This window comes from Simochromis diagramma, unplaced genomic scaffold (genome assembly GCF_900408965.1).
Source record: "Simochromis diagramma unplaced genomic scaffold, fSimDia1.1 OVJJ01000481.1, whole genome shotgun sequence".
NCBI classification, from domain to species: domain Eukaryota; kingdom Metazoa; phylum Chordata; class Actinopteri; order Cichliformes; family Cichlidae; genus Simochromis; species Simochromis diagramma.
This window is the reverse complement of record NW_024386898.1, coordinates 856,018-876,225: the sequence shown is the minus strand read 5'-3', so window position 1 is coordinate 876,225 and position 20,208 is coordinate 856,018. Positions and strand designations below refer to the sequence as shown.

The following is a 20,208-nucleotide window of genomic DNA, read 5'->3' as shown; positions in this document are numbered from 1 at the left end:
AAAAAAAAAAAAAGCTACAGATCAAAAGATGATGGGAGAGTCTGCTCTAATCAGATGCAGGAGTTCACCTTTGCACTAGGTAGCACAATGTTTATCATAATTTAATGGCAGTAACTGTCCACCTTTATGTATTACACCACCACCCTCCGCCCTTTCTTACTTTGGGTGCACGTGGGACCCTCCCAGCCTTCCTTGCAGACGCAGGTGAACGAATCCCCCGTCACCACGCAGGTACCTCCATTCTCACACGGGTTTGGAAGGCAGCTCGAGTTTTTGGCTGAGAACAGAGAGAGAAAGGTCAAGTTTGATTTTGTCAGTGAGCTTTCCCAAACAACCAAGAGGATCATCAGCACAATCATGAACCTCAACCCAACTCAGACTGCCTTTGACTGGGCTTTTTTTTCCCCCTTCTTCTCCCTGACAGCCTTAATTTTCCTTTTTTTACGCCCTATATTCTTTGACTTTGAAGTGTACTGTCAGTGCAATTAGGCATTTTAAGCATACGTCTGTCGGCACTCAAAGGAGAGAGAGAAATGGGCGAGATGAGAGTGGGAGGGAGAGCTGACAGCACGAAGGGATAAAAACTGTTTGTGGACCTCGCAGATCTGACAGATCTGATTAAGATCTGACACAACACGGAGCTCTCCCATAAAGCAAACTTCTTCGTGTGCGTGCGTGCAGAGATGAAACATTAAACCAAGCTGGATGACTCACCTATGTTGCACGTCGTTCCCTCCCACCCTGGGGAACACTTGCACTGGAATGTGTCACCCTCATCATAGCAGGTGCCTCCGTTGTTGCATGTGGCTTCATCGCACTGACTCTCGCCTGGAGGGTGCATGGATAGTCTTTCTTACATGACACTCAGCACAATGTAGAAAATACTGGGTAATTACAAAGAGCCATTAGCACATACCATGAGCCTGCACAAACAGTCTACAGGGGTGTGGAAAAAGCAGAAAAAAGCAAAAAAAAAAAAAAGAAAAAGAAAAGCTTACGGGAGTGGCAAGTCTTTCCCTTCCAGCCATTTTTGCATTCGCAGAAGAAGTCCGTCACCAGGTCTCGACATGTCCCTCCATTATGACAGGGGTTGGTGCTGCAGTCATCTATGTCTGGTTGCAACAATAAACAACGGCGTGATTTATGTGCGGCATATCAAACAAACGTCGTGTTGAAAGATGAATCGACAGGCACCATGAAGGAAGTGTGGCCTTGTTTTGAGGTTGCAGGATAAACAATCGTACTCACTGATCTCGCAGTGGTCGCCTTCCCAGCCGTCACCGCAGATGCACTGGTACACGCTGACTTTGTCAATACACGTGCCCCCGTTGCGGCACGGGTTACTCTCACAATCATTGATGTCTGAAAATGGCAAGAGATGTGTTAGATTTACGACGTGATACATTGCGATCAGTTGTAGATTTGGACTCTGTCCTTACTCTCGTGGCAGTAGGTGCCTCTGAAACCCTCTTGGCACTCGCAGCTGAACTGGCCCCCGGCCTGACTCTGACAGCGACCGTGAGGTCCACAAACGTTTGATGAGATGTAACGCTCTCCTCCTGGTGTGCTGTTGGATGCCACGGCAACCGTGCAGCTATCAATCACTGCAGAGAGGCAATCAAGTTAAATAGTAAAACCAATGACTTTATGAAAGGCTTATTGCAAATTATAAATAAGCCTTAAACCAGGTCCCATTTTGCCTTATGACCCATGTTTACCATAAATAAGAAGGGGTGTAAGACACATTACGACAGATCTAAAGGGCAACAGGCCTTTACAGATATAATGCCCATGTGGTTAAAAAAAAAAAAAAAAAAAGTCCAGAGGAAAAACAGTACTGTCAAAAAAGAAAAGGCAAATAAAAAGAATGACAGAGATAAGCTGTTATGCTTTCATAAGCAATTCATTCATTCTCTATTTTACTCGGAACTGAAATCCCTTCCTTTCCCCCTGTCTGATCAGGTTAGGTGAGCTGGGTGAATTTGTTCCCCTGTAATCACTTAATTCTTGCCAAGAGCAGAAAGAATCTTGCGCCTGGTATCTGACTCTGTGGTTGGTCCACTCACTCAATTACACAGACGGGGAGAAAGAGAGAGAAATGTGCACATTCACTGAGGGGGAAAAGAAGAGGTAGCCCACCAAGTCATTACTAAGAACACACACGGTGCTATCAGCCCTTTGCCAGGTTTTCAGGGAAGAATCATCGGAAAAGCTTTGCTAAGGAGAGGGAGGGAGGGCCATCATCAAGAGAGCTGAACAAAAAAAACAAAAACAAAAAAAAACAAAACCCCTGCTCACCTTGGCCAAGAAATTACTTTGAGTGAAACTAAAATACAGGTATTGCCCTCATGGGAAAAATGTGGGCAAAGTATCCAGGCAAATAGTGAATATCTGGCCTTATTCAGCATTATACAACATCACAGTGCACAGATCATCTTTCAGGCCCCTCGCTGGGGGAGGGGGGCAAAGAGCTTGCAGTACTTGCATCAGGAGACGTACCTTTGCACGTGGTGGTGCGACAGTGGTCCTTAAGGTGAGAACAGTTTTTGCCCTCGTAGTCCTCTGGGCAGGCGCAGTAGTAGTCTGTGGCCAGGTTGAAGCAGACTGCTCCGTTCTGACACGGGTTGGGCAAGCAGTAATCAATATCCAGCTATGGAAGAAAAGGTTTTGAATAGAGAGTAATGAACCTGATAGTTGACATAGTTTCTGCTACAGAAAACAGAGCAAAACCCACAGCATCCTCCCCACAAACTGTGCCAGGAAACAACACACGCACAGCGCTCAGAGGAGGGGAGGGGGGGGACGAGCCAGAGACATAGGACCCGTCCTCTGAGTCTGGGCTTCAGCGCTGAGGAATGTATCCCACTGTAGCCAGGAGCAGCTTCAACAAAGCACTCCCTTTTTAAAAAAGGAGGACTGTGGAACAACAGCCGTTTAAGAGGGTGGGGCAGGAAAACTTTACAACAAACCCAAAAGATACAGGCAGCGCTAGCAAAAAGAGAGGCTTAAAAACGCTGAATGAGGAAAGGGAAGATGCTCGCACGCACTGGTGTGGGATAGTGGTGGGAGTCATGTCTCACCTGGCAGAGATTTCCTGAGAAGCCAGTCAGACACAGGCACTGAAATCCGTTCACTTCGTCCTGGCAGCGGCCGCCGTTCAGACACGGCGAGCTCGCGCACTCGTCGATGTCCCTCTCGCAGTGCTCGCCGGCGAACCCAGGCGGGCACGCGCACCGATAGCCGTTTACCAAGTCCTGAGAAAGAGAGGGAGAAAGAGAGTATGAGGGAGAGAAGCCGGAGTTAACCTCGCACAGCCACAAATTTGATTAACTGCTTTCAAAGGGTGGGGTCCAAACAATAACTGTCAAACCAGGGCACAGAATGAACAGGACGGGGGGGGGTAAATATCACAGCTACACAATTATTTCAACACATTTTCCTGGCACGGGCTCAACGCAATAATGTTTATGGTAATTCTATCTAGTGTGGTCGAGAAACTTGAGCGCCCCTCCCTCAGAAACCCCTCTGAACCCACTCCTCTCAGATTTGATTTCAGAGGAATTCCACAACAATTCCACTGTCGGTTTGGAGGGAACCGTTTACGGCAGCTATTTATACAACCGCTGCAAATGTCTCTGGCTTTGACAAAAGAGACACAATAAAGCAAACAAGTTGGCAAGCAAACCAGCAATACCAGATAAAGCGAGATGGGTTTTTGACCTTACCTTACAAGTTCCCCCATTCTGGCACTGGTCCTTGCAGTCGTTTATATCTGCACATGAAAACAAATCCGAGATTTAATTCTGAACAGCTTAACTAAATAGTCTGTCTTTAAAAACAAGTCTGTGCTTTGAGTTTCCCATGCTAGGGGCCTTTAAAAACATTGTCGGAGCTGGAGAGTGCTGTGCATGTGAGCTGGATGATGTGGCTGCAAAACTCGGTGCAAAACAGCGTATTGAGCAATCCCCTCTGCTGCCAAGTGAAACTAGTCCCTGCGATTGTTTTGAGCCACCCTTAATCACCGTGGCCTTGGCCACACACAGGCCTCATAATGATAAAGCAGATTCATTTATACTGCAGGAGGAAAAAATAAAAAGGAGGACTGCACTTGTCCAACTCTCCCCAACACCTTCACATTACAGCTTCTATGCAGCATGTAGACGATGAAAGGAACTGAAATATCTAAAAGAGCAACAGGAGCTGGACAGACGTTCTGACCCGCAGCTGCCGCTGCTGACAGAATTCAGACTCACTGATGTCACAGTTCTGCCCCGTCCAACCAGGGAGGCACTCGCAGAAGTATCCACCAATCAGGTTGCGGCATGAGTTGGCATTGACGCAAGGCTTGCTGTCGCATTCGTTGGCATCTAGAGGGTGAGAGAATGCGGTTAGTGGCATGCACACGTGTTGCCGACAGCTGTGAAGTGGTGTAGAAAGGGTGAGTGATTCACCTATTAGACACGTCTTCCCCGTCCACTGTGAAGGACAGTGGCACTTGTAGCTGTTAACCAGATCCTGGCAGGTACCGCCATGGTTGCAGGGGTTGGGAAGGCAGTCGTCAACATCTGCGCAAGAGAAGAGGGTCTCGTGTAAGCAACAGGATATTTTCGGTGAAAAGGTACTGACATTAAGAATGTGCACACATTCAGGCTTACTGATCGTGCAGGAGGGGCCGGTCCAGCCTGGTGCGCACTGACATTCGTAGCCTTGACTGGTTTCTGAGCAGCTCCCTCCATTCGAACATGGATTTGAGAGACAGGCGTGTTCGGCTACAAAGAGAGATCACAAAACAAAAATCCTTGTTGTTTTAATGACAAACTAAGCATCACAAATATACATATTTCTGCCACTGTGCCTGCTAACAGAATATATGTTATTTTTATTGATACTGAAACAAATCGTGATGTGCAAATGCAGGTTCTGACTTTGACCCCTTAGAAACGTGAGCCCTCTACCCGCGGTCCAAGCTGTTACACGTCCACGATCGAGTCATTCCTTCACCTCTGAAACCTCCTCCTCTGCCCCGAAAGGCTGCTCAAAAATCCCCCTCTCTCTCGCTCTCATTACCCGCCCAGGCAGACTACACCACCAGGAAATCATCTTTCATGCTAAGTTGACCCGGCCAATGCACCGTGACTTCCCTCTGACTCCCCGCCATTCTTCTTCTGAGAGGCGGCACAAGATGAGAGTAGCGGGAGGGAGAGCGGGAGAGGGGGCAGTCGCGGCACCTCCTTTACAGACGAGTTAAGGATGAGTGAGCACCAAACAAATCAAAAATTAATGATTCGCTCGAGGAATAACTCTGCAGTAGGAGGTGATCGGCGGACGTCCCCTCGGTATGCCGTGGGGAGGAGGGAAGGGATGCAGCGCTCGCACCCTGGGGCCTCCTTGTTACAATAGCCCAACGTATCGTCCGGTCTGCAGACCTCCTGTTATGAGGGGCATGGTTTCCTGACATCTCTGCAGTTAAGCTGTCAGCACCCTGCGAGCCTCAGATTTAATGAGGAAAAAAAACCCATCATCTCCATGGTAAGTGTTTGCAACAGCTGAACCTTAGCAACACACCCCATCTGTCTCGAGGAGAGAAGGATGACAGGCCCCAAAAGATCAAGATCGGTGGATTACCTGACTCAGGGGCCACTTACTCTGGAGTGGAAACAGATTATTGCCGAGTTACTGCCTCCTCTGATTACAAACTGAAGGCACCTCTGACCTTTTGCCTGCAAGCTTGGTGAGCCCAGAACATTCCCATTTATTCTAACTGTAAGAATGCTTGGAAGATATAGACAACACGGACACTCACCTCTCTCGCAGTTGGCTCCTGAGTAACCCTCCGCGCAGGTACACTGGTACTTATCAGGTCCTGTGTTGATACACGTCCCTCTATTCAGGCACGGCTGGTGAGTGCCACAGTAGTTCAGGTCTGGGAGAAGGAGAAAAAAGAAGAGAGGGGGGAAGGATCACAGTTTGTTTGGGCACAACAGTGGCTGCTCCTACAGTGAGCTGAAATAAGAGAAGGAAATTAACCTTTATCACAAAGGTGACCGCCCCAGTTGATGTCACAAAGGCACTGCCACGGCTCTTTACAGGTGCCGTGCACACAGCCGGGGTGGGGGATGCACTTGTCGCAGTACTGACCCTGCCAGCCATACAGACACCTGGAAAACACAGAGATATAGATTTTTTTATTAGTCTTTTATTTATCCAGGTAAAAAAAAAAAATCTCATTTTCAAGAGAGACCTGGAATCATGGATGCAGAAAATTAAAAAAAACAAAAACAAGTAGAGACAGACAGTGACAGACGCACAGCCTTCAGAAAAGTTCACAACCTTCACAGAAGAGGTCAGATAATCCACGCACTGCCTGAAAATGTTAATATTTTAATCTTCCATGTATTCCAGATTCGTTCAGCAGCTACTGAGCCATAATCTTAACTTAATAAAGTACACACTAGCGTGAAACAAACCAGCTCCCACAACTGGGCTGCATCTTAAAAGACCGCAAATGAATTTTAAGTAGCAGGGTGTTTATGTAACGGCCTTTAAACAATACTTGGAGCCGCCGCCGCCAACGAAAGAGGAGCATTTAGCTTTTTACTAAACAAGGAAAACAAAAACCCAACACACTAAATTACAGTTCCAATGGGACCTTTAGCACAGCTAACATTAGCATGCGACTAGACGCTCCCTTTAACATCACTACGCCTGTGGCTTGGCAGCGGCAGACGAGGAGGGTTCAGCCTTCTTGGCTGTTACACTGCTGCTCGTCCTGGTTCCCATGAGTCAGAAGTCAGACTTGCGCCCCGAGGGTGAGGACACAGCCTGCTGACCACTGAAATATCCAGGTTCATAATTACACCGATAATGCTGCTCCCTTTCTCGCTCGGCTCCATAATTAAGACGGCAATCCAGCCCCGGTTGATAAATCGGCTCTTTAAAAAGCTGGCAAAGCGGCGATGCAGTCCCTGCTGCTGAGCCCAGCGACAGGAAACGTAGCGTCCCCCCACCCCCTGCGGGCGACTGGGGGGGGGAGCGGCACGCTGATTAGCCTCAAGAAACGGACGGACTGTAAAAATAAACGCGGCAGTTAAGTAAACCTCAGTCTGTGATTAAAGAGGCTATTCTTAAAAGTGTGCTAATCCCCCTCCATGAGAAGTGGAGCTGGAATCCCCGCAGCAGGATCCCAAATCATTTACAGTTATTACACAGCCAAATTACTGGGGAATGTGACATTAGACTGTGCAGTTCTGCTGATGCACAAAGATTTCATACCCATGAGAATCTGATAGGTTGCAGCGGTGCACATGTGCCTTCTCAAACTGTTGTGCAGGCCACAGGTGCACTGTTGTTACTCCATTAGCAACAGCGGACGCTCAGGGTATCACTAAAGACTCTAAAGTCATTAAGCTACGGCTTTGCTGCGACAACGGGGCTGCCAAGCCTGCAGCTAATGTTGCTATGTACTGCAGTTGTTTGAGACGCCGCAACAGCCCAACGCTGGGAAACTGCTCACTGACTACAGCAGCAGTAGATCTTGCTTGGAGAGTTTGTTGGCGGAGTGCATATAAACAGAGTTAAACCCTGAGCTTTAAATATAGCCACACCTGTACAGGGACTAAAAGACATTCAGGCTCTTGTTCTGCCAGTAGTCACACAAGCAATTACATGAAACTCGATGATGTCAAAAGCTTGGGAAAAACAACAAAGCTGCAGCACAGAATGAACAAACCTGATCATCCCTGTGCTTGATTTATGGCCAAATCAGACAAGTAAGAAAGCAACCATTGCCTGAACTGTGGGAAGAGCCGGACGCCGTGGGGCCCTTCTCCGGGATGAGGATGAGAGTCGACTCTTACTGCGCGCACACAATGCCCTAACGCCGATACCCTTCTGTGCTGGGCTTTTCCTCTGGCTGTGCGTGTAAACAGCATTAGGAAGCCATTAGCTACATAAACAATACACTTTAAGACTCATCCGAATGTTACACACGATTTCGCTGCTTAACACTTCCCCTCGTTTGGAGAGCTACATTTCCAGCAGGGCTGTGGCAGTCGAGCCCTACTGCGCAGACTGGCAGCCCCCATCCACAAGAGCTCCACGAGAGATTTACAAGCAGCTCAGCCTACATCTCTGTTAAAGCCCTGGTAGTGATAGTCTGTTGGCTGGGAAGCCAAAAACATGTACAGAGAAAGATCTGTGCCATGTCAAAACTGGTGCTTGGACACAATCCCTACACATCTAAATGATCACCACCACAGGCTTCTGGCAACACACCCCACAGCAAGTAAAGGCACTTGAATCAAATGGCTCTCTGCGCAGGGTATTCCAGCCAAAGAAGATAAAAGGCTGGCTCAGTCCAAAAGGAGCGCAGACTGGGATATTTTGTGGGAAAAACAACATTTGGACTGTTAAAAGAAAAGAGGCTTAGATTAGCTGTTGTCCCAACTGATATTAGATGACAACTGGTAAATAATCAGCATACTGATATACATAAATTGGAAAACATTGGTAGAACTTATTTTGAGAACACCATCATACATTTTGCAAAGTAATCAAATCACTTTTTTACCAGAGGGTGCAAATAATTCAACTCTGGGTAGTTTGTTTTCACTCATGTGTGTATTTTTGTTTTGTTTTTAATCTGTGAAAATAAATCATTTGAGCACGGGCCCCTGATGTGCAAACATCATCACCCTTCAGCTTACGTCACTGCGACTTTGTGGCTAGATTTTTCTACTCTTTTCCCCTTCGCTTCAAAAAGCGCCTAGAGACACATCTAGCGTCAGCCACCGGTAGTGTTTCACCGCAAGCACGCGGCTCTTTCCCACCGCAGGCGAACTTCTTCTTTTTTTTCTGTGTCTGAGCTGGTTGCACCTGCAAAGTTTTTGTTTTTGTGGTTCGTTACTCAGGAGAAGAATGCGCATGGTGCGAAACACTGCGTAAAAAAACTCTCTCATTTTACCAGGAAATCGCTCAAAAATCACAGAGTATGGGGATTTTGTTCGAAAGACACATCCCTCCCCTGCAGGGCCAAGGACGAGGAAACGTATGTTTATTGACAGTTTATTACTGCACAAGCTCAAACGGTTATATTTGAGCAAGCGTTGGCATTTGGAATATGGAGGAATATGGTCGAGGGAAGTTCCCTTAGCTGACATCCTATGGATCAGGAAGTAGTGTAAATGTACAAGAAGGGGAAACTGGGTAATCAATGGTCGGCATTTCATTTGGAAAAGTGCAGAAAAGTCTCACGAAGCAGCACTTACTTGCATCCACCTGGTTCCTTACATGATCCGTGCTCAGTGCTGCAGCCCTGTCGACATATAGCTAGAAGAAGAGGAAGAATTAATCATTTAACTGCACGGTGACTAGATTCACACTTGGCCTGTGGCAGTTATAACAGCAAATAATATGATTAGTGCTATTTGACATTTCTGTCTGTAGAACAATCAGAGCTGTTTACAGACAACCATGCATGCCTTGCCAAAACTACGACTGACAGTCTAAGAACCGCAGTCTCATGGCATGGTAAGACATTTATTAAACTGACTACTGCCCAGGCTTGTTTTTAGGAGGAAATATGATTTTTTTCACACTCCTAGCAGGAAAGAAGAAAAAAAAGAAAGGAAAAAAAAGAGGGGGGCAGAACGGAGATGTCATTCAATTCAACAGAAAGCATTTCCTTCATACACATAAAGACTAATCCTGCAGTCTTACGCAGTTTTCTCCAGAAGCATCTGTTTCAAAGTGACTTCTTCCATTACTTCATGCTGCCATCTCACCCAAGGCCTCACCTGTGTTGCAGTCAGGTCCAGACCAGCCTTCCAGGCAGGTTTTGTTTCCATTGTTGTCACACGTATAATGCCCGAAGAACTCGTCTCTGGGCCGACAAAACTTGTTGCAGCCGAAACCGTAGTAGTGCTCGTCGCAGCTGACCCGGATCTGGTATTCAAACTGGGCTACGGGGCCGTTGTGCGTCAGCTTCTGCCATTGCGGGCTGGGGTTGATCATGCCAGAATGAGAGGCTTTTTCTATCAACCTCCCATCTACACCTTAAAAAGGGGGAGGGGGGGGAGGAAGCACAAGCAGTCGTACTTGTGAATTTCAAAGTAAAGGAAAGAGAAATACTAATTTTTCTGTTTGGTTCTTTTGAGTTTCATCAAATGTTTGGGCCTGAGAGGAGAAAACAAAAACACCCCAACATCAGTGGAATGCAGCATCCTACATTACGCTTTTGGCTTTTGCACTTTGCTCCGAGAGCCTAAAACCGGACCAAGAATTCTGACACAAATTGCAGAAGATCCCTTACATAGCAGATTATATGTAATTAAAGCAACTATGTGTGTTGGAGAGGAAGAAAAGTAGTGGGATGCAGGAAAGAAAAAAAAAAAAAGGATGCGGGTAATGAGCACTTTTAACTGCTTTTTTTCTCACGCTTCCCTTTCCAACTCTCCATGGTTGGTTTGTGATTCTCAGGTTTACAGCTTGAGGAAACTGCTGGTCTCTGACGCTGCCCTCTGCATCTGCTCAGGCGAGGACAGAACTGCAGCCGCCGTAAATTACAGTGCGAGGATGCCACAGTCACTACTGGGAAGCCAGCCAGTGTGCCATCAGCACTTTTCCCCCCAGTCTGCCTTCCTCACATGCATTTTTTTTTTTTTGGGCACCAACAGCTCCCAAATGTATTGAAATCAACACTTGGAAGATTCCATCTTCACTTCAGGAGGAAACCAAGTTTATGTTTTGATTGTAAAGATCCACACAGAAACAGACCTGCGTTTTAGTCAATGTGGAAGAGGTCACAGCTCTGGCAAATAGAGGACGGAGGCGAGGGCCACGCTCGCAGAGCAAACGCGCTCACCCCAACCTCCAGACACCGCACCGTCTACATGCAAGCCCTTTCGCATTAACACCACTCATTCACTCGCGCTCGCTACTCCATGTCTAAATCTTCCACCTGGGAGAGAATGAAAAATGTGTCACAGTCATCATTTACTGCGCTCACACGAGCAGGGGTGGTTGACCGCGAGGTAAATCGCTCCTGTGTGTAGTATGATGCAACGCAGCGCGGGGGGCGGGTGGATGGCCCGCTGTTATTTATTTACTGCGCTGTGTACGGCGGCGTCCTGAAATCACAGTGCCCGGTGATATTTCGCAGTACTCTGGAATCCAAAGATTAACCGTGTGGTATTTCTCTACCGACTGCTGGCCTGCAGTGTCAGGAGTAGCACGCCCTTGCTACCTGCTGCCTGGCTCGTAGCTTAACATAAATCAGACCAACTTTAAAAAGTTTAGAAAGGACATGCTAGAAAAGAAAAAAAAAACTTTTTTAATCTAATTTTAAAAAAAGAAGGAAAGCTGGTTTCTAAAACACGCTATAAAACTAAACGATTCAAGTTCTACATTTACACAGGTGTTTTAACTTGAGCCAGATGTTTTATTCTGTTCAGGAATCTGTTTAGATGTCGGTCAAACACACGAAGCCTACAGAACCTCAAGCCAGCCTGCTGGAGGCTCAGAGGCTTAAACAGCACCTCATGTGTACATTCGGGGGGCTTTTCACACCAATGCCCTAATGGGTCTCCGGGGAGCGGCAAATACAGCAGAAAAGACCGAAACCTCGCTGAGCTCGAAAAAGACATAAACAAGCACGGGATAAGGCCCTGCCCTCATCTGGAATCACAAAGCTGACCACCAGCCAGCAGGAATCCCAGCAGGAACCAGAATTTAGTCAGGTTGATCGCATAATTATGGGAGGAGCAGCTCAAGTCTCAGAGTGGCAGAGTTGTCAAAAATAATTTCAAGCAGTTTAAGTACCAATATTTCACAGATACCCCGCTGGGCCCTCTCTTACTCTGCCCATGTGAAAATCCCCACATAGCGCCACCTCCTCTCTCATAGTGGTGTCTACTTCTTGTCACTTGTCCTACTCACTCCAGTTCACTAGCATTTTGCGTGGTGATAGAAAGCCGCTTTTGTGGCTGAACATCTTTTTATAATCATCTTAACCCCCACCCGTCTGTGGTATTGACCATCTGTATTTTTCAAGGCATTTACCCAAACATTATTGACTAGTAGTCGTCCACCGCACATGCTCTGAGCTCAGCCCGCCTATATGCCTGCGGTCATGCACAGGCCAGAGGTCACTTTAACCTCAAACAGAGCAGAGCTCTGAGGCTTCAGTCTCCTACACACCAGTCAAAGCCTCAAGCTGGTCGGCTGGATGAACTATGTTTCACGCCTCAGTGACAGTGAGACAGTGTGACCCCCGACCCTGGCTGGCAGCACCCGCCATCAGTCATGAGCCAAATAAAAATGTTTTTTCTATTGGGGGAGCAGCGAGGCTCTGCTGTCTTAAAAAAGAAAAAAAAAAAGGAAAGGGGGCGGGGGGTCACCCTTCCTCTACCTTGACAGCCCTCCCCAATCCCATCTTCTTCCTCTTACTTCCTTTAACTCATCTCCTCCCTGTAGCCACCTGTCAACACACACGCACACACAAAACCACCCAGTGGACCATGTGGAAGAGAGCAGGGGGGTTCAGGAAGAATAAACTTCCTTCCCTGACCTTCAACGAAACTCCTCCCAGGCACTGCTGTGACAGGGGGGAAAGGAAAAAAAAAAAAAAAAAAAAAAGAAGAAGAAATGAACAGAAGGTAAGATGGAGATACCAGACAAGGAGAAATACTTACCACTGGTTTCATTGTTGAAGTCCAAGGCTTCCACTATCAAAGTGTAGGACCTCTGAGGAAGACAAGACAAGACATACAGGAAGCGTTAGTGGAGAGGAGGAGTTCCTGCATCATAAACAAAATGACTCAGTGGCAAATCTTTTGAAAGACTTCATGATAAGTTCAGTGAATTACGTCACAGTAGTGCCCTTGTAGTTTTTTTACTGACCATGCAAACTAACTCGTAGGAGGTTCACACGTTCTCCCATTTATCGGGAATGCTGCAGTTCTTGGGCCCATTTATCTGTGAGGTCTGAGGGCTGGAACGTGTTTTTCCTCAAGTGTCATAAATGGTACATTTGTAACGCCTACGAAAAAAAGAGACTAAAATCCAGAACTTTTCCATTTCCCATGACCTCACCAACCTTGCCAATGACGTTTCATCTGCCTCTCACCGGGTTAGCCTAAAACAAAGCCTAGTACAGAAACCAACGTGAACTATGAACAATAGTCCCGTTGATCTGATTAAGAGGATAAGCTCGAGGTGGTGCGGAGGTCTCTGTGATTAGAATGGCAGACACAGTGAGCAGTGGTCTGGTCTAGGTGGACACGCACCCGGCAGGACGGCGCTGGACGTGCCAAAAAAGCAACCATAAGTCAAAAATAAGAGCGCACAGAAAAAGCAGAGCCAAAGATCTGTCTTCATATTAGCCGTTGTAACCTTGCCCCTCTTTAGAAACAGTTTTTCCCCAAATACAGTTTTTCCACATGTTTATAAAACGGTGGTGAGAGGCCAGTTGATTCCTTTTATTTTTTTTTTCTTTTGCAGCGTAGGTGGGGTTTTCAGTTTCATCCTAATTTATGTACTTCAATAGGCGTGCTATGATGAAGCCAGGCAGAAGTGCTTAGGAACGCCACTTTATTTTTTAAAGGACAAGCAGAAAAATGGGACACAAAAAAAAAAAAAAAAAAAAAAAAAGCATAAGAGATGGTGAAATGGGGAAAAAAACTGAAATACAAGAAAGGGGAAACCACAGAGAAACTGAATGAGAGCTACACTCTGGAGGGCCCGTCTACATTTCAGCACTGCCAAAAACGCTTTGTCCGATTCAGGGTCGGTAGCGCTCACACCGATATCGGCTTACACATCCACCCTGCGCTGTAGTTATGAGGGAATCGGACAAAGTGTCTGCGAGCGCACACGACAGAGTCCCAGAAAAAAAGCATGCGGCTGTGAGAGGGTGTAATCCACTTACATTAACTTGGGCATCCAACTTAAACACCTACTTGTTACATTCACACGCGTACTCGGCCGTAGCAGCGATGCTTGGAGGCATTTCAGATATATATAATTTTTTTTTTTTTTTTTTTGCATGGCCTCTTTCTGCCGCAGCAATGACTTCACGATAAACAAACCAGCTTGAAGGAAAACCCCTGGTCTCTTTCCACAGAGGAACAAAAGGGGGCATGAGTCATTCCTGATGCTTTTTCACGGCTTCACCTTGTTTTCTCAGGCATTCGCCTTTCCATCTTTCCAGGAGACATTCGTCTCATCCCGTGCCAGTATTTCGCTGCAATCAGGGCAGCCATTATTTGAGATGCAGCGCTCATCAGCAACAGCCTTTACAGTATATTCTGACTCACAATTGGCTGCAATCGCTTGCTGCAGAGCTCCAACAAGTGAGTCAGTAGTTATGTGATACCTAATCACCTAAAGCCACAGCCCAACCTACAGAGAGTTGCTTTAACAGTAGGAACAAGAGTCTTCTGGCTTCTCTTCAAGCATTAAGTAGTATTGTGTAAATGTTGTCATTCACCTCCTGTGACCAGCACTTGACACAGTTGCAAAAGAGTAGACTTCTCATTAGAGAACCAATACTCCAGCGTAAAGAACAGCGCTTGGATACATCTAGCAAATGTTTACAGACTTTTGAAATATCAGGATATCACCCATGTGACAGCACAGCACACGTGGAGAAGTCATCTTAAAAAATGGGAACTCAACTGAAAGATAAATAAAGACGAGAAACATCTTTGGAATTTCCGAATCATGGTGACATTAACTTGACGTGTTTGTCATTTAAAGTGTGGAGAAAAAAAAGAAGAGGATTTTGTGTTAAAACCCTGTTTTTGTTTTGTTGTTTGCACTTGCCAACACGTTATCATTCTACTGGCAGTTAAATAGGGAACAGCAATGGATCCCTGCCAAGTGAAAACATCAACAAGCCCGGATTCACCTGCTGCACAGCAACATTTCACAACGTGTCCGAGACTGATGGGAAAGAAATCCCTCATTGTAGTGAACTGGGCGTCAACAGGCGTCAAATCTAATGGAGTACTCCTAAAATAAGTAAACAAAAAATATATACACAGAAAAAATTCTTTAACATGACACACACACTTACACACCCATATCTTCTATCATTAGACTTGCCTGAACACGGACGCTTTTGAAGCTATGCAATCGTGCAGTCACGTGATCGTGTAGTGCTCCTTCATTAACATGATTAAAAGGGCTCGCAGTTAAAAACTGGGGGGAAAAAAAACAAACAAAAATTCGATATCGATGTTTTCTGTTCTGCCCTTTCTGGCACACTCCTAATGTTTCTATACCACGGGGTTCCCAACGTCAAGTGAAACGTCAGTGCGGCCTGATCCAACAAGTAGCTTCCCCATTAATGGGATGTTTAGTTTCATGCTAAATAACTGCTCCCAGAAAGTGAGATACTGGCTGGCTCCTCATTCGCCAACACTCCATAACTCCTTGGCGGTTATCAGCGCCGAACCGTCTGCCACTGCCAGGTTCACTTTTCCCAGGCTCCCAGCTGACTCACTTCTCCTCTTTGAACTACATAGCACACTCTCTAACCCCCTCCCCTCTCTCACACTTGCACACAGACACACACATCCAAGTGCAATAAGTGTGGCCATATGTCTTCTTATCTTTCCGGGCCAAGCAGGCACTGTCCAACAGACAAGCGGCATAAGCGATAAAGATCATTCCAGTTCGAATCACATTCACTTGCCAAAAAACACTACTGAATCCTCTCAGTAGGGGAATTTTTCCCCTCACACACCCTCTTATCTTCCCTCTTTCTGAAAATGAAGCCATTTGATGTACCATTACTAAGAAATATAAGGGAAAAAAAAAAAAGTACAGGGGGAGAGGGGGTGTCTCATGGAACAGGTCAAAGGTCTAAATAACGGCAAGGCAGAACAGATTGGACTAGTCTAGGCCTACAGTCAGCACAGAGGAAATGTAAACAGTTTCATCAAAGGCATGTTGACTTTCTGTATCAGCTCTCCTGAGTCAATCACTTTCATGGTATCAGCCTGCAATCTAACCAATGATTGGGGCTGCTAAATAACACACCCTGTTTGCCACCAAAACCTTGGTTCAGTCCTGAAAAGCCCACTCTTGTGATCTTCTTTAAAGCCCACCGGCTTTCACTGATTGGGGTTGGAAGGAAGGAATGCATTGTTTCCCCAGGACTTTTTCATCACAGGAGTTACACGGAGACTCAGTTTATGTATCCTGTTAAAAGGTACGTCGGCCCCTGGTACAAACAGAACCTCACCCCGACCAAAAGAATCTCACCTTTTGCCAACTAAAACACGAGGCACCGCAAACAGATTACTCACAAGGCAAACTTAATCAAAACATGAACCCGAGTCCAGGAATGAAAACCATATCGAAGTGTTTAAAGAAGCAGGCAGTCATCGGGTCTTTGTCAAGGTTCACAGGCCATTAAGGGAAACAAACAAAATTAAAAGGTGCAGGTTATCTTTTCCAGTTAAATACATATTTTCGATTCATGTCTCCCTTCCAAGAAGCTGCGAGCAACTGATAAGAAGTGAAGCATCAGAGGGCATTATGTAACGCCGCGGTGACAAAACACAGCAATTACACTATTATAAAAAAAATAAAAAAAAAAAACCCAACAACATTCTTTTCTCTCTTTCACTTGAGTAATTTGCACTTAACTGCCACATCAGAGCCAACTACAAACATGTCATTACTCCCACCGCTCCCACGCTCACAGTCCGACTGAGCTCAGCATTGTTCTTTGACGCACCTGATCCCGGTTCTCAGACTGCTTTGACTCACTCCAAAACCCAAAAACAGGGATACCACCGGGTCTCAGGCCTCAGAGACGCCAGAGGTTTTCTTTTTGTTTTGTTTGGTTGGTTTTTTTCAAAATGGAAAGATACTTTGAAATCCAGGCATCACTGGAGCGAGGGAAAGGAATCGCTCAAAGATACAGACGATGGCGGGGAGGAGGGGACTCCAGAGCAAAGTTCTGGCCTTTTCCTTTTACAGGTGTTACACGGGCAAATTATTGAAGGCCTGAGAGCCAACCTTTATATCACTGCTGAGTCTACTACTGCAGCTTCCTGTTGCTTGCCCTGCGCTGGCATTACAGCTGCAGTGCATCTATTATGCTCTGTAATCCTCACTGTAGTCACCGAGGGCTCACTATTGTCCCGGCTTGCCACTGTAGCAGGGCCCTCACTTCTCTGTGGGGCACAAGCATGAGGCGGACATTAACCAGGACCTGCACGGGGCTCTGAAACACTTCTGAAAGAGATGTGCGGCTGATGTCATTCAGCTGGATGCCTGGCTCTTGCCCCTACCTGATCTAAGCGCATGTGTGTAGCCTCATTAAGTGCCGCAGTTACCGTGGGTGGCAAGGTTAAAGCGATGAAATGCCTGGGGTCCAACCGAGCGTGACTTAAACAAAGCCCTTAGCCTGGACAAGAGGCCAACTTCATGCAGCTCAGTAGAGAGGATGAAGGGAGAGAAAGAGTGGGGGGCTGGGGGGAGTTTCATGAACTCAGAGTACCCAAGAACCCAACTGCACCACACTGCCATCTGTCCACAACAGCCAATCAACTGATGAAAAGGACAAAGAGTGATATCATACCTAACCTGACAATTGTTAATGTGCAGTGAAGTAAAGCACTTAAAGTGAAGGATGGGAGAAGCTAGCGAGCAGCTCCAAACTCCCGATTTCTACAGATATGGGTTCAAAACAAGTGACCTGATGGATTGTGCAGAACTTTTTTCTTTTTTAGAAAAACAGCATATTTCTATGTATCTGGAGATTTTAAAACACGACATGGACATCCTTCATTAGGCCCAGAACATGCAGGCCATGTTTGGAAAGAAAGCATTCACATTATCAGCGTGCGAGAAGAGAAATGTGAGGAAAGCGAGCAGAGCGCCGGGTTGCATTTCAATGTCAACAATGTGCCGTTTCCAAGCAGAAATGGTTTTATCCAGTAAGATGAAACTAGTCGGGCTGCAAGGATTAATACTAACTTAGTGTTGCCATAGTGTGAACATAAACACAAACCTTTGTCTTTTAAAGAAAGTTGTGAGGTGCCAGAGACTAAGAGGAGAACAAATAAAAGTACAGGCTAGATCAAACTGCACGCCATCCTGCTGAGAACATGATTTTACTGGCAGATTGCAGGGAAAACACAAATTTAAATGATCTGTTCGACCTCACAGGTAAGGCACACAACAATGAACCACATGAAAGGGGAAAACTGAAAAGTCCACTTCTTCCCCCACTCTCCTCCTCGAGGCCTTTCAAGTGCGTGCAGTGCCTGAAATTACAACAAGAACCTCCATCAAGTTTGAGGTAAAAATAGCCTTGATGTAATTGAACAACACATACCAACAGACTGTGCCTTTCACCCATCAGGCACAGCAGAGGAGTTTGCGGGCCAAGCTGTGGGGCCAGTCAGTCTGTGCACAGTCCTTTTTTTTTTTTCTCTCCCCCTTCTTCTCTCTCACTACATAGAAATGTGCTCCAGCATGGCAAATCATCTCCCTCTCACAGAGCTACAACACTCCCACAGGCCTGTCAGGCCCATTTATTTATTCAATGAAGAAGAGCTGACACTCAAGGAAACCAGAAAGTGGGTTTTCACCCTGGAGTTGCTGTACTGTGCTACATGACCAGCTTTGCCAGGAAGGCAGACAATGGGAATCTGAGAGTTAAAAATTATTTTAATCTACTCAATCGCGCCAGACAAGGGGGCACACATTCATAAGGACTGGTAGGAAAGGAGGAAACCCATTCAACACATTAATGACAACAACAACAAAAGAGTGGATTTCTTGAAATGTTTCATCTTTTTTTTTTTTCCTACTAGATTAGATAACCCAGGAGTTCAGATTAACTGCAAGTCATAATCTGCCCACTTGCACTCCCTTAAGCCAAATTCTAACTCGGGTTTTATGATTATATGTAACGCGGTTTTAACAACCTTACACATAAGCAGACAGGTCTAGGCCTGATGGTGCAAAAATGCCTGCACCTGGTCAATTAGCGCACATAATGAGGAGGGAGGGGGCGCTTTCTCAAAGGGACAATTCACTGAGAACCAAGTGCCAAATGAGAAACTCACTCTTTGTTTGTTGTGCTTTCTATCCTTTTTTCTCCTATTTTTTGAGGGGAGGGGGGTTAAGAATGATTGACAGGCAGTAATTGCGCAGAATTGCCCTGCAAACACACATTTTCTCTCTTTGGAGATTTTTTTTCTCTCGCTTTCTTAGAGTCTCCACTCACCGGCCAGGCAAAACTGAAGGGCAAAACTATCCTGGATTTGTCATTCCTGACAGAGCTCTTGAAAGAAAAGGTATTCCCTCCCAGGACAGGCGTAGATCCCATTCCGAAGCTGCAGGGCCCTGCAGCGGAAACTCTGGACTGGTATTCCTTTAGGCAAACTTTAAAAAACGTATTGCACTCGTCCCGTGTGCACTTTCTATCCGCGCCGCTCCGTGCGCCGTCGCAACACACGCCGCTCAGCAGCTCTCCGTTCGCATTGCGCATCGATAAGATTTGTAACTCGAATTGTCCGGATCCCTCTGACACCTGTTGAAGACAGAAAAGTGAGTGCAATGGGACTGTGTGTGGAGGGGACTAAACAAAAAAAACAAAAGCTGCACTTTTAACACTTTTGCGTCACATGTACGCTAGTTTTTACGCACGCAGCATGCTAACTGTTGAGATTTTTCTTGCAGAGGCATGCCTACATGTAATGTTAGCATAGCTGTGAACTTTCAAAGGCGACACGCATGCAGAAAGCAGAGGACATCCAAACGGCCCGAACTGAGTGACCTTTCCCGCTCGTTTTCAGCGGAAAAAAGGAACCAATCCACGTACCTTCGCGAGAAAGCAGAGTAAAAAGGCAGCAACCACCGAGCCCCGTCTCAAAATCATGCCTCCGGACTGCTGTTGCCACTCGTTTGTACTAATCGTCTGGCCGACACACGGCACCAGAGCTCTCCTCTGGTTTAAACATGCACGAGTGGGGAGCAACGATTTGTTCAGTGGAGCGCAGGTTCCTGATTCATAGACCTTCCTAGTACGTCCCTCAGGTTCTCCGAGCCTGTGCGCCTCTTCGTTTATCTTACACTCTCCACTTGTTGTTGTTGAGCAAAGTTTACACAGTAGCCATGCGGCGGCCGAGCTCACTGCTGACTGACTGCTGCTCAGAGTTGGAGAAAGCTACACAAGTTCAGCAA

The 20,208-nt window shown here is 46.3% G+C and overlaps 1 protein-coding gene across 2 annotated transcripts in view; it reads right to left on the bottom strand.

Annotated features, from left to right (window-relative positions):
- Positions 1–20,208, bottom strand: part of jag1b (jagged canonical Notch ligand 1b) — a 25,689-nt gene extending 5,481 nt beyond the window's left edge. The window contains exons 1-18 of one of the 2 annotated variants that reach the window (XM_040034350.1): positions 19,847–20,208; positions 19,250–19,555; positions 12,690–12,741; positions 9,795–10,052; positions 9,267–9,327; positions 6,028–6,158; positions 5,804–5,923; positions 4,656–4,769; positions 4,452–4,565; positions 4,254–4,367; positions 3,726–3,772; positions 3,081–3,254; positions 2,500–2,650; positions 1,440–1,604; positions 1,249–1,362; positions 999–1,112; positions 715–828; positions 161–277 (exon numbers count right to left, since the gene is read on the bottom strand). In XM_040034350.1, the coding sequence (XP_039890284.1) occupies positions 161–277; positions 715–828; positions 999–1,112; positions 1,249–1,362; positions 1,440–1,604; positions 2,500–2,650; positions 3,081–3,254; positions 3,726–3,772; positions 4,254–4,367; positions 4,452–4,565; positions 4,656–4,769; positions 5,804–5,923; positions 6,028–6,158; positions 9,267–9,327; positions 9,795–10,052; positions 12,690–12,741; positions 19,250–19,555; positions 19,847–19,903 (2,323 nt within the window). In that variant the 5' untranslated portion in view covers positions 19,904–20,208. Of the gene's footprint in view, positions 1–160; positions 278–714; positions 829–998; positions 1,113–1,248; positions 1,363–1,439; positions 1,605–2,499; positions 2,651–3,080; positions 3,255–3,725; positions 3,773–4,253; positions 4,368–4,451; positions 4,566–4,655; positions 4,770–5,803; positions 5,924–6,027; positions 6,159–9,266; positions 9,328–9,794; positions 10,053–12,689; positions 12,742–12,897; positions 13,618–19,249; positions 19,556–19,846 lie in introns of those variants that run through there. The other variant, XM_040034351.1, reaches the window with a different exon arrangement.